This window comes from Salvia hispanica, chromosome 4, assembly GCF_023119035.1.
Source record: "Salvia hispanica cultivar TCC Black 2014 chromosome 4, UniMelb_Shisp_WGS_1.0, whole genome shotgun sequence".
NCBI lineage: Eukaryota > Viridiplantae > Streptophyta > Magnoliopsida > Lamiales > Lamiaceae > Salvia > Salvia hispanica.
In genome coordinates this window covers 3,399,208-3,413,183 of record NC_062968.1, presented here as the reverse complement: position 1 = coordinate 3,413,183, position 13,976 = coordinate 3,399,208, and the positions used below count along the sequence as shown (strand labels likewise).

At 36.3% G+C, this 13,976-nt stretch overlaps 1 protein-coding gene across 1 annotated transcript; it reads left to right on the top strand.

The window, feature by feature from the left end:
- Window positions 1-8,519: 8,519 nt before the first annotated feature.
- Window positions 8,520-10,688, top strand: LOC125218116 (stemmadenine O-acetyltransferase-like). Its single transcript, XM_048119717.1, has 3 exons — window positions 8,520-8,926; window positions 9,043-9,207; window positions 10,133-10,688. Exons 1-3 carry the CDS (start codon window positions 8,520-8,522, stop codon window positions 10,686-10,688), a joined length of 1,128 nt encoding a protein of 375 aa, XP_047975674.1.
- The last annotated feature ends 3,288 nt before the right edge of the window (window positions 10,689-13,976 follow it).

Here is a 13,976-nt window from a genome sequence, read left to right as displayed (position 1 = left end):
CTACCAAACACACCCTTAGTACATAATAGTCAGTTACAATTATATTCCTCATGTTCGATATCCCGGTACTGACCTTTAGCTATACCAAATCTACCCTTTATACTTGCAGGTATTTTGAGTGCTAATAAAAAGTGCATCACTTACTATAATTAAAAATTATTAAACAATTAACTTTAAGATTGGTCTTTTTTTAAGGTTTAAATTATAAAATATTTTTGAAATAATAAATAAATAATGGGTCTAAAATTATAAATGTATTTAATGAAAAATGTATGCAATAATGTATACAAAATTAGAAGTTCAGTATAATTTTTGTACAGAGTTTGCATAAAATAATTATATTATATAATCATAGTATTGATAAATGTGCATAAATATAGAAAAAAATATAAATATAGTAAGTTTGAAAATAACTTCTATACATATCCATATTTTTTGATAAATGGTGTATTACCAAATCTTAAATTAAATTATTAATATTTTTCTCCATTAAACATTAAATTGTATTAATAGTTTCTTTGTTTTTTCCATTAAACATTAAATTGTATCCTCCGTTCTACCATAGACATAGTTGAGGGGTTTTCTTTTGGCACAAAATTCAAGAAAAAAATGTTTATTGTGTTAGATGGAGGGCCGGAAGATAAAAGTAAGAGAGAGAAAAAGTAGAAAAAATAAATAAAGTAGAAAGATCAAAGTAAGAGAGAGAATGAAGTTGGAAGGGAAATGTGAGTTAATTATTTCCATTAAGGGAAACAACTCAACTATGAATAAACTTTTCAAAATTAAAAAAATGATTCAACTATGAAGAATCTTTCTAAAAGGTAAAAATGACTCAATTATGGTAAAATAGATGGAGTAATTGACATGTATTTTATGTGCAATTTTTAGTTTTGAAACTTATTTAATTATATGTCCTACAATATTTTGCTATTTCGGGATGTTTTCATGATTTAAAATCTTATTCACCTCTTTCCGTTCTACTATATACCCCACATTCACCTTATGCTCTACACTTACATTCTATTATAATATCAAATATATAAAAGTGACATCCATATTCCACTAACTTATTTTCCTATGATTCTTCCTAAATTCAATTAATTTCTTAAAATTTGTGTTGAGTCAAAATGAGACTACAAATGTCACGACCACCCTTTCTAGGGTTAATAAATATGGGAGGTCGCGACCAATGGGAAGGGAGAATTTTCTAGGGTTTCAATAAAGAGTTTGACAAAGATAATTAATATTCAAATGTCGAGGGAAAAATCATAGTAAATGCTTAGGTTTTAAATCCAAGGTCAACAATTATCATCATTTATAATTCAAGAGTAAAAGGGTTCAAAACATAGTTGTGAAAAATAGTACTCCCTCCGTCCCACATAATTTTACACACTTTGACCCGGCACGAATTTTAAGAAATGTAATGGAAAGTGAATTGAAATAGTTGGTGGGATGTGGGTCCTACTTTTAAAATATTAGTTTTATAATAAATTGTGAGTAGGAATGAGTTAGTGGAATATGAGGTCCACTACAAAAAATGGTAAAAGTGAAATGGGTAAAATTATGTGGGACGACCCAAAATGGAATAATGGGTAAAATTATGTGGGACGGAGGGAGTATTATCTCAGCGGAAGCATCCAAGAGTAAGAGTGACGCCGTGTATGAAGACACGACGACCCTCGGAGTTCAAAATAAAATCCAACAATAATTCAGGTTCGACTCAACACCATCTCAAGCTCGTCGCCGCTCAAAATGCACAAAAGGGAAACATATGCATGGCTGAGTACTATAAAATACTCAGTGGACTCATGCTGAAAACAATTTATCAAAATATTTATTTTTATTTTTATCATGCCATTGTTAGGTCACCATCGGGGTTTTAGCTTTTGAAAGGCCCGAGGCACCAAAATATTCCATTGTTCAAAATCACGACTGCGCAGTCATTTTCCCATAGACGTTTACCATATCTGCTCATACATGACTTGGAATGTGGCCACAAACCAAGTCACTAGACCGACCAACTCGTACGCTGACACACGGTCTACCATAGGTGTATACTAATCCAAGTAGGGTTTGCCATTTAAATAATAAGTGGCAAAGTCATTTCAGATAGACACGTTAAAACAAAAATTATGGCATGATAAACAATTTGCATTTCATTCCCATCAAAAAAATAGTTAGGACATTGTCCTTATTTAAAAAGAGAGCCCACCTCGATCGTTTAATCCGAAATATATTCTTTCCCTTGCGATCACAATTCATTTACAAGATATCACCCTTATAGTTTAAAATAACAAATAAATCAACACAAGCAATCAAATAATTAACTAAGATGCATGCATCCTTAGGCTTCTATTACTTTATCAATAAGATTATAATTTTTCTATTTAGAAACTTGGTTTATTTTGATAATTTCAGCCGCCCAAAGAATTAAAACATCGGCCCAACTCAAAAGTCATAAACTCCCATTTCCAAAACACACGCATGTACTTCCATTTTATTTTAAAACAAACACCAAAAGTTTGGCCCAATATCTAATTAAATACTCCCTCCGTCCCCAATTAAAAGTTACACTTTTCCATTTTGGTCTGTCCCCAATTAAGAATCACACTTTATTTTTACCATAAATAGTAAGTAGGTCCCACGTTCCACTAACTCAATTCACTCACATTTTATTATAAAATCAATATAAAAAAATGAGTCTCACGTTTCACTAACTTTTTCAACCAACTTTTCTTTATATTTCTTAACACTCGTGTCCGGTCTAAGTGTGACTCTTAATCGGGAACGGATGGAGTAGTCAAAATCCAAGGAGATTAAAAGAATTTAAAAAGGACACAATTTACTCCTATTTTACATACAAACACATATACGCCCTTTTCACTTTAAAATATTTAAATAAAAAGAAAAGAAATTTAAAGATGAAGAACACATATTACACTTCTCAAATGAAAATCCTTCTCCATCTCTCACCTTTCTTCCCCAATTTGGGACTCAATCATACACCCTCCAGAAAGAAATTTCTGCCGGCTCTCTCTCAAAATTAACACACCAAAAGCTACGGAAATTAAAGCTCCGTCGCCCAGCACCAAATCGAAGGGTCACCGCCGCTGTGGTGTTCGCACTGTCCAGATCGGCGGGTCCCCCGAAGCAGCCCCGGTTAACCCCGCCGATAAGTTCTAAAATTGATTTCGTGAATTAAAGTTTGATTCTTTAATTCAGTTTGCCTCGATTCATTGGAACAGATTATAGAGTGGTGGAAACGGTAGGGAGATGGTGTAAAAAGAGTAATTTATTTCAAAATTAAATTGGGATTTGACTGATTTTTAATTGGAAATATTTTCTTTCAGATTATGGGAGAGGAGAAAGGCGTGATGATGAAAGAGGAGAAATCTTTCAGATTGCGTGATGATGAAAGAGGAGAAATCTTTGCAGATTTTTATTTATTTAATTTATTGTACCCATCTTGGAATTGAGTCAAATAAATATTCTTCACGAAAATGAATTATATATATTAAAAAATTAATTCCGTCAACACACCTTCAAACCCTAAATCAAATTAGGTCACAAGAATAGCAAATAACCAAAATTTACTCGTCAATTAATTCACGGACGCCACGGCGTTCAAAGCATTAAATGCAAAAATTTTAGAATTCGAAAATTATGATTCAAAAAGTGGGGTGATACAACAAAGGTTTCTCATGATTAGTATATACAAAATGTCAACTTGTATGCGTGATGCGTGCAAAGAGCAACTTTAAATTTTGATCCTCCCAACTAATTTAAAGATTACGCCTATTATACAAAGTTATAGAATGTGGAGTATCTCAATTCCACGCAGCTAGCTTCCCTTATATAAGTGTTGGGGACGATCGGTTTTAGTAAATACATTAGTGAGAGAGAGAGAGAGATGGAGATAGAAAGTAGGGTAATATCGATAGAGACTATCACACCATCTTCTCCAACTCCAAAATCTCTTCAAAAACACCAACTTTCCTTTATTGATCAAGGTATACCTCAATCACTCATTCACTTGGTCTACTTCTACCCACCAAATCCCAAGTGTTCCAATTCCGAAAAATCAAAGCAACTAAAGAAATCCCTATCAGAGGTCCTCACCATATACTACCCCCTCGCCGGCCGCATCGTCGGAAACCTCTACGTGGACTGCAACGACGCCGGAATCCCCTTCTCCGAGGCCATAGCCGACTGCGACCTCTCGCAAGTCATCACCACCCGGAACCCTACAAATTTGAAGAAGTTTCTACCTTTGACAACGGATAAGCTTTGCCTGGCCTTTCAAGCCACCTATTTTCGCTGCGGCGGCATGACCGTGGGGATCAGCCTCACACACAAGATCGCCGACGGGATATCTTTTGTGTTGTTCGTCAACACCTGGTCCGCCGTGGCGAGAGGCGTTTGCGGTGGCATGTCGCTCCCGAAATTCGACACGGCCACCTATGCCCCTCCACTGGAAATCCTGAATAACTTCCAGTCCCCTTCTGCAAGAGTATCGGAGGAAGAGGTCACCACCACCTGTACCTTCACGTTCTCGGCGCCAGAGATCGCTGCTCTCCAGGAAAGGTACACAGCGGGGGGAGGGCGTCGTCCGAGCCGGGTCGAGGCACTATCGGCTTTTATATGGACCTCCTACGTGTCGGCAGTCGGCATTACATCGGATCAGGGTCACACCTGCATGGTGTATAATGCGGTAGACTTGAGGAGCCGGGCCGACCCGCCTCTGTCCGTACACCAGTTCGGTAACTTGGTTTCATCTTCAAAGGTGGAGGCGGTGCCCGGGGACAGCGGCGTCCAGCTTGTACGGAAGATGAGGGAAGCTTTGAAGGCGGTGGATGCAGGGTTCGTGGCTGGGCTGAAGAAGAGGGAGATGCAGTTGGAAGTGCTGAGCACTGAAGCCAGTAGAGCCGCCGCGGTGGATACATTCTTCTTCTCAAGTCTGTGCAGGTTTCCTTTTTATGAAGCGGACTATGGGTGGGGAACACCCGACCGGGTCATCAGGTTTGGCATGGCCGTCAAGAATCTGGTCTATTTTATGGATACAAAGAGTGGGGGTGGAATTGAGGCACTCATTAAGTTGACCAAACCAGATATGGACAAGCTTGAACCTCTTTTAATGTTAATGACTAAAGACTGAGTTGTTGTAATCTTCAAATTTCATATACTCCTATATTGCATGTGGTGTGGGAAATCACAATTGTATTGCACTTTATTATACGGTTGTCATTTTCCATGCATATTGTGACCGGATATTATTATTCTTATATACTCATTTCATCTATATCAATAAATATCTTATTTGGACTCGAGGAGTCTTATGAAAATGTAGCAAGATTTAGAAAGACAATGGTTCAGGCACTTGAGCTTGTTACAAAATGAAATAAAATTGAGTATTGTTTTCTCAAATATTTTATTCTCAGGAATTTGATGTTACAATTTGATTCCTTTTTTAATGCTCAAAAAGGGACGCACTTGTATCTGTGAATACAATCATGCATAAATAAAAAACCACACGAAAACCAAAGATCATCAAAGTTTGTGCTGGATTAAAGAACATTCATTTTGAGATTTAAGTGTTAAACTTCTAATTAGTCAATACATATGGAGAAGACTCAGAGGAGTAGGAGAGGGCTGAAGCTATGCAGTGCAGCCTCACTAATCATCCTTCTCCTAATTCTTGATTTTTATGGTCCAAATATTGTCTCCTTTTATCAATGTACGTTGTGTTTGCTTAATTTCTGTAAATCCACATGTTTATTTCCTCAATTTGTAGATGATTAACCAAGTCGTTTGGAACTGAAAGGGTCAACAAGATCTCAATTTGAAGACCAAAAACACATTCAATTCACACATTGCAAGACTCGTTAGAGGTTTGTGGAATTCATTCATCAAAACATTCACCGCTACTTATCTAGTAGTTCGGAGAGTCTTGTATCAGACAGTCTGATTTTGGTTTGTCGTATACAAGGAGAGAACGGAGAAAGATAGAAGCGACAGGCTATGCTTGTGATGTCACCGAAAACTCCCTGGTTTGTGTATCAAACCACGGAGTAAGAATCGAGACCAACAAGAATATTATCGTCTACACTGAAAACTCCGGGCGAGACGCGAGCAGCACGAAGCCGTACGCTCTGCAGAAAGACAAGTACCTTCTACAGTGGATAACGCCAGTAAAGATATTACACGGGGCCAAAGACCCGCCCGCCTGCCATTACAACAACACTGTCCCTGCAGTGATCTTCTCGTCCGGCATACTGGGGAACATATTCCACGAATTCAACGACATTATCATCCCCCTTTTCATCACAACCAGCCATTTCAAATCCGAGGTCCTCTTCATCCTGGAGGACCACGATGCTTGGTTTGTCACCAAGTTCAGCAAGATCCTGTCGCGCCTGTCTCATTACCGGGTGATGAATCCGGCTGCTAACGCAACCGTCCATTGCTTCCCAGGAATGATCCTGGGGATCAGGTACCACGACAATCTGGCCCTGAACCCCAGGGACATCCTTGGAGGGTACTCCATGCGCAACTTCAGGCAGTTTCTTGCAGCAGCATACAACCTGAATTTCGCGCATGTTTCCCAGGTGGTTGTAAAACAACCAATGGTGATGCTGCTATCGCGCGAGAAAACTAGGAAGTTTATAAATGAAGACGAGATTGTTAGCATGATCCAAGGACTCGGGTTCAGGGTTGTGGTGGCCCGAACCAAGGATGCCTTGAATCTTGATAAGTTCGGGAACAAGATTAATTCGTGCGCTGTGCTAGTGGTCTCTCATGGAGCCGGGCTTACTAATGAGCTGTTCTTACCTATAGGGGCCGTGATGGTGCAAGTGGAGCCGGTGGGAGTAGAGTGGGCGGCTTCGAAATATTTTGGCGACCCGGATGGGGCAATGGGCGTGCACTACCTGCGTTACAAGATCGAACCGGAGGAGAGCTCATTGGTGGAGTTGTATGGGCGGAATGATTCGGACATCACAGACCCGGAAAGTTTCTATGGCATGGGTTATCGGCTTGCTCGGTTTGAGCAGCAGGATATAAGAGTCAATGTAGCAAGATTTAGAAACACAATGGTTCAGGCACTTGAGCTTGTTACAAAATGAAATGGAATTGAGTATTGTTTTCTCAAATATTTTATTCTCAGGAATTTGATGTTACAATTTAATTCATGTTTAAATGTTCAAGAAGGGAAGCACTTGTGTCGGTGAATACAATCATGCATAGATAATGTACTCTTCTTAGGAATTGAACCAACGACAATTTACTCTCCTTAGGAATTGTACCAAATTTTTGTTTTAGTGAGTAGCAACTTAATTACTAGACATACGTCCAGATATTTAGGCTCCGTGAATGGTTCGGGGTGATCCCCTAAATCCGCCATAAATAAGGCTGTGTAGTTTCATACTATTAATTTTATAATAGAGTCAATTAATTAAGTTGAATTCAACTGAAAGAAGTAAGTCTAATGGACGACGTGGTCGTAATATCTCATATTCATATCCCTAACCTAGGCTACCATAAAATGTAACTAGTGGGGCCTATCCCTATTTATATATTATCTAGGATCATATGGTTGTTTCAACACTCTTTTGTATATATCTCAAAAAGAACTAACAAAAAAAACTCGACATATAGCTTATAGTTCCGCTCAAATATCTACTTATTAAATTAATTAAAATAATAAAATAAATGGGTTAGCCCGAAACAAAGTCTTGAAATCGATATGGGGCCTTCCTCGCTCGACGGGGCTTGGGCTCATAGCCATAGGGCCTGTGCACATTCTCTTTTGGGTCGTCCTTTATAGTATCATGTGGATTAGTTATTGACTTATTGTAGTCGCACTTGTATGAACCGTGGTCTCCTCCTAATCTTCGTGCCCTGGCTCCTCGTGATCGGTTATCGTAGTTGTCTCCGTATCAGATATTAAAAAAAAAATTAATCAACATTTATGGGATAATTTTAATAATTTAGTACTCCATCTGTCCCAAGATAGTTGAGTTTATTTTTTTGGGGTTGTTTAAAGGTAGTTGAGTTGTATTTTTTTTAGATTGTCTCAAGGTAGCTCTCTAACTTTACTCTCTCCAATTTAACATTTTATTAAAAATAAAGAGTTTTACTTTAACTAAGAATCACATGATTTGCGGATGAATGATGTTAGATTGATTCTTGATTGCTAACAAACATTGTGTCCTAAAAGTAAACTTAAATTAAGTATAAATATCACCCCATAACTAAAATTCCCCACCTAATCACAACATGTTGCGTGTCGCAGCCTAGTAAAAATTAAAACATGCACTTCAGCATATTGTCCTATATAGAATGTCAAACTTTTATGCGTGCATGAACCAACGTTGTACTTTGTCCCTCCTGACCTATTCAAGGATTACATTTTTTTTGTTAAAAGTTGCATAATTTCAGTGTAGTTGAATTTTAAGTACAGTGTAGCTAGCTTCCCTTTATAAGTACTGGGAATAAAGAAAATAGAGAGATTAAGAGAAGCAATGGATATAGAAAGTAGGGTAATCTCAATAGAGACTCTCACACCATCTACTCCAACTCCAAAATATCAGCAAAAATACCAACTTTCATTTCTTGATCAAGGCATTCATCCATCATTCAGTCCCTTTGTCTACTTCTACTCATCAAAATCAAATCCCAAATTTTCAAACTCAGATAAATCAAACCTAATAAAGAAATCCCTATCGGATGTCCTCTCCATATACTACCCCCTAGCCGGCCGCATCGTTGGCAACCTCTACGTCGACTGCAATGACGCTGGCATTCCTTTCTCCGAAGCCGAAGCAGACTGCGATCTCTCGCACTCGCAAGTCATCGCCAACCAAAACCCTAAAAATTTGAAGAAATTCTACCTTTTAAAACGGATGATTCCAAAGAACTTTGCTTGGCGGTTCGAACCACGTATTTCCGGTGCGGTGGCCTGGCCGTTGGGATCCTCCTGTCACACAAGATCGCCGACGCTGTATCTTTTATCTTGTTCGTGAACGCCTGGTCCGCCATCGCCAGAAACAGCGGCGGTGGCGTGTCACTGCCCAAGTTCGACACGGCCACCTATGTTCCGCCGCTGGACATCCTAATCAACCTCCAACTAACTTCAGGATTAGTGGAGGAAGACAACGCAGCCAGAGTCTTTGTGTTTTCAGCTTCGGAGATCTCAGCTCTCCAGGAAAGGTGATAGAAAATAAAAGATGCAAAGAATCCCTTTGTAGCTTATTAGTATTTCTTTTTTGGTTATCCCACTATAGCTTTATTATTTCTTTTTTCGGCAAAAAATAATTTATTTTATTCGTTCTACTTTATTCTCTATTTTGTAGTACATTTTAATTTTACTTTTTGTGTTAATGGTACATCTAATTTTAATTTTTTTTGCCATTAATTTGTTTTTTTTTTTCAAGAGGTTAGTGTTGTAGTAAATATGTTTACACATAATTTTTTCTTGTGAATAATACACAACTTTCGGGTTTTGAATTTTATCTATTTATTTTATTTCTATCGTGATATGGTTTATGTAGTTGCGATTTTGAATTTTATTATAGTATGTTTAGTGTATTTTGTATAGTATAATTTTTAAAATATGAAGTACTCCCTCCGTTCCCTCATAGTTGAGGTGGAACTTTTCGGTATGGAGTTTAAGAAATGAATGTTGAGTGTGTTAAATATATAGATAAAAAAGCAAGAAAGAGAAAAAAGTAGAGATATATAAGTATAATTGGAAAAGTATAAAAAGTATGTAAAAATGGAATACTTTTTTGGGTTTGAGTTTGGTGTAAATGGTTGGAGATGAATAGTAATGTCCAATGGTCAAATGAAAAGAGAATAGAGTAGATTTGAAGAAAAAGTAGAGAGAAAACGGAGGAGTGAGGACAGAGTACGAGAGAGATTGTTGTTTTTTTCCATAAATAAAACGCTTTGCTTATAGTGGCATGAACAAAAAAGAAATATTACGTCTCATTTACGGTGAAACAAATCAACTCTGTTACATCCAACTCTTTATATGGAGTTCAACTCTATTAATACGGAAATAAATAATCTATTTTTAATTGGTTTAGCATTTTATTCCATTCAATCACACGTATTTTCTTCATTCCAACAAAAGGTACACCGCCGGCGGGCATCGTCCAAGCCGGGTTGAGGCACTATCGGCTTTTACATGGGGACTGTACATAGGAATTAGATCCGACCCGGGTAAGATCTGCGTAGTGCATAATGCGGTAAACTTACGGAACCGGGCCGACCCGCCTCTATCCCAATACCAGTTCGGTAACTTGGTTGTATCTTCGAGGTTGGAGGCGGCAGCTGGGGTGGGCGGTGCTGAGCTTATTTGGAAGGTGCGTGAAGCCTTGAAGGCGGTCGATGCCGGGTACGTGGGTCGGCTGAAGAAGAGGGAGATGCAATTGAAACTGATAAAGGCTGGAGCTGGTAAATCCATGGTGGATAGATTCTTCTTCTCAAGTCTCTGCAAGTTTCCTTTATACGAAGCGGATTTTGGGTGGGGTAGACCCGACCGGGTCATGTTTGGTGGATTTCCTTACAAGAATTTGGCAACATTTATGGATACAAGGTGTGGGGGAGGGATAGAGACGTTGATTCAGTTGACCAAACAAGATATGGACAAACTTGAAGCTCATTTCTTGTTAAGGAGTTATTTGTAAACAAAAACTAAAAAGATGAATTTATTATGGTCACATATCATAATTCATGTCCCATAATAATAGACATATTTTGTTATTTTTATCCTTCCCTTAAAGATTGATGATTCTAAATTGGAAATTTTTTTCTTTCTAATAATATGGACTTCACTAATATTAGTACTGTGAACACCCTTCTACTAAGAATAGTTTCACTATCTTTATTAATTTTTTCAATGACACATTAAAATCAGACTATTTTTATAAGAAAGAAGGAGCAATATTCCATTTATTTCACAACTATACATGTATACCATAGGAAATGATAAATTGTACGTCCTGGTATATCAATTACAAACTTTCTTAAGTTGCTAACTCATCAATGTAGTGCATTAAAAATGTTAATACAATGACATTAACATGTCAACACATAATTTTGTTGACATTTCAATATACTATGTTGACATCTTGTGTAGATATTTTAATGTTATCGTATTGACATTTTTAATACACTGTATTGATGAGTTACCAATTAAGAAAGTTAGCAAAATGTACATCATTTAGTGTTGGACGGATATAATATTTATAAGGGTCCTGTTAGGTAGAGATTTTTGGGCCTAATTGAGAACTAAGATGCATTTTCAGCCACTCATTCATAATTTTCGCGCGATGCCAACTACGGAGACATTATGTCAACTAGGGGGCATAATTGTCATTTTCGCACGATGTCAACTACAAAGATATTATGTCAACTACGATGTCAACAACAAACGTTATTTATGTCAACTATTATGTCAACATCAAGCATTTTACAAATAATTAATGTCAATGACAAATATTTTCATGTCAACAACCTATATTATTTATGTCAACAACAACGTTTTACATATTATATATGTAGATATATGTATGTAGTTGACATGGATTATATATGTAATTGACATGAATTGTACACATAATTGACATTATATTAGTTGACATTATATGTGTGTAGTTTACATGAATTGTATATGTAGTTGACAGATTATATATGCAGTTGACATTATATGTGCGTAGTTGACATTAAAAAAGGGAGATAGCTAAATCTTGAATATAACTCTTAGCAACTAATTCCCAACTGGGGAATATCACCAAACACCTAAAGTGCATTATGATTAAACTTGATTTCCCAATCCAGCTCACATCCAACACAATTGATAACCCAAACACTAAAACTTCCAATTCCATAAACGAATCAATAATTAAGCTTGCAAAAAGTTCAAATCTCATAACAAAAGCAAATTTTGAAAAATCAATCTCTCAAGTCAGTTCACATCCAACACATTATTCACACATAGTAATCAGAAGAGATTGTTTGATCACCGTTAAAGTAGTACTAGTATTCATTGCAATCACACACATTATGAGAATGAGAAACCGTAGCAACTAGAGAGAGAAAGTACCAGAGATTCCAACAAGCTTGCAAAGCGACTGCCATTTCAGTCAGTTGCGAAATTAACCGATTCATTTTGAAAATTCACACCAAGATGGAGACGGAGACCAGGTCTGATTGGTTGAGGGTAGGAGAATCACGCTGGCGACACAACGATGGAGAGAGAAATTGACGAAGGAAATAGGGAAAGCGAGAAAAGTTAGGGCGGCTATGAGTAATCGAGGCAGTAATCAACGACGTCGGGGCGGCCCTGGCAAGGGGCTGACGGCTTCAGCGGATTTGACGACGACGACGAATGGGAGGGGAGAAGTTGCTGTTCTTTGTTTTCAATTGGGGTTTGTTTTCATTTGTTTTCAATTGAAATTACCGTTATGCCCTTTTATAATTAATTAATCCTAAAATAAATTCTATGTGGCGAATTCTGGACCACTCATTTAATAAAAATGAGTGACTGATAATGCATTTTAGTTCTGAATTAGGCCCCAAAAATCTCAATTGATCACAACCCTATATATATCACATATTTATTAATTCAATTTGTTATTCCGATAAATTTGTAATATATCAAACCAAGCCAAAAATTAATACTCCTATTTTGTTTGAAATATAAAAACAAGCTATCCTAAATGTCAAAAAATCAAAAATTAAGTTCAACGATGTATTAGATCGAAATACATTTATAAAAAGGGGTATTAGAATAAAAACTAAGTTAGTTGTTGTAATTTTATTATTTGGTTTTTAATTTGATGTTGTGTATTTTAAATAGTAAGTGATTCAATTTTTTTTTTAATTTGATGTTATTATATACTAGTAACCAGTGGCAGATCCAACATTTCCAATCTTGGAGTGCGATAAAAAGTTATAACGATTTAGAATTCCAAAATTTAACCGATGTTTTAATAATTTTATAGCTTTTTCCGATAATAAGTTTCATTATATATTAAAATGAGAATATTTATAGTATTATATAAATGATTTATTTGAAGTTTAGCAAAATATATATTATTTTTATGAAGAAATCATATTTTCAATTTTCTAAGTAAAATTTAGTCATTTTTCAAAATAGAAAAAATAAAAGTTTAAAAACTTTGGCAAGAGTAAAATATTTAAAAATATATTAAATAAATTAAATTATTTTACAAATGATTGAAAAATTATAAAGATAAAATAAATGTATGATAAGGGAATCAAACCATGTTTATAAGAAAAAAAATAAATTAATTAATTAGAAGTTTTTGAGTGTATAATAACAAAAAGATAAACAAAATTAAATGCATTCAAAACATTAAAATACTTTACAAGACAAAAGATGAAAAATTTAATTCATTAGCAAAAGTATCGTATGATAGAAGAGAGAAAAAAGACACTAAATAAAATAAGAGGTGAAGGAGGCATCCCGTGGGATTCGAACCTGGGTCACCAGCATAGCAAGGTACTCCCTCCGTCTTCGAATAAGAGTTACCAATTTCCATTTTAGTCCGTCCCCAATTAAGAGTAGCACTTCACTTTTACCATAAATGGTAAGTAGGTCCCACATTCCACTAACTCATTTCACTCCCATTTTATTATAAAATCAATATAAAAAAGTGGATTCCACATCCCACTAACTTTTTCAACCAACTTTTCTTTACATTTCTTAAAGCCCGTGCCCGGTCAAAGTGCTACTCCTAATAAGAGACGGATGGAGTAATATGTTTACCACCGCACTACTACTACTAGCATTTTGTTTTGCGCCCAGACTCGTACCAATCTGTCCTCATGCTCATGCTAGTAACATAAATTAGATCCGCTCATGCTAGTAACATAAATTAGATGAATCCAATTAAATATAATAAGATAATAGTTAAATAAAATCATGTAATTATTTTATTTCTCAAAAC

Coding starts and splice junctions, on each gene's coding strand:
- LOC125218116 (XM_048119717.1), top strand. CDS start 8,520: ATGGATATAGAAAGTAGGGTAATCTCAATAGAGACTCTCACACCATCT. Junction 8,927..9,042: donor CCAAAGAACTTTGCTTGGCG/GTTCGAACCACG, acceptor CGCCATCGCCAG/AAACAGCGGCGGTGGCGTGT. Junction 9,208..10,132: donor ATCTCAGCTCTCCAGGAAAG/GTGATAGAAAAT, acceptor TTCCAACAAAAG/GTACACCGCCGGCGGGCATC.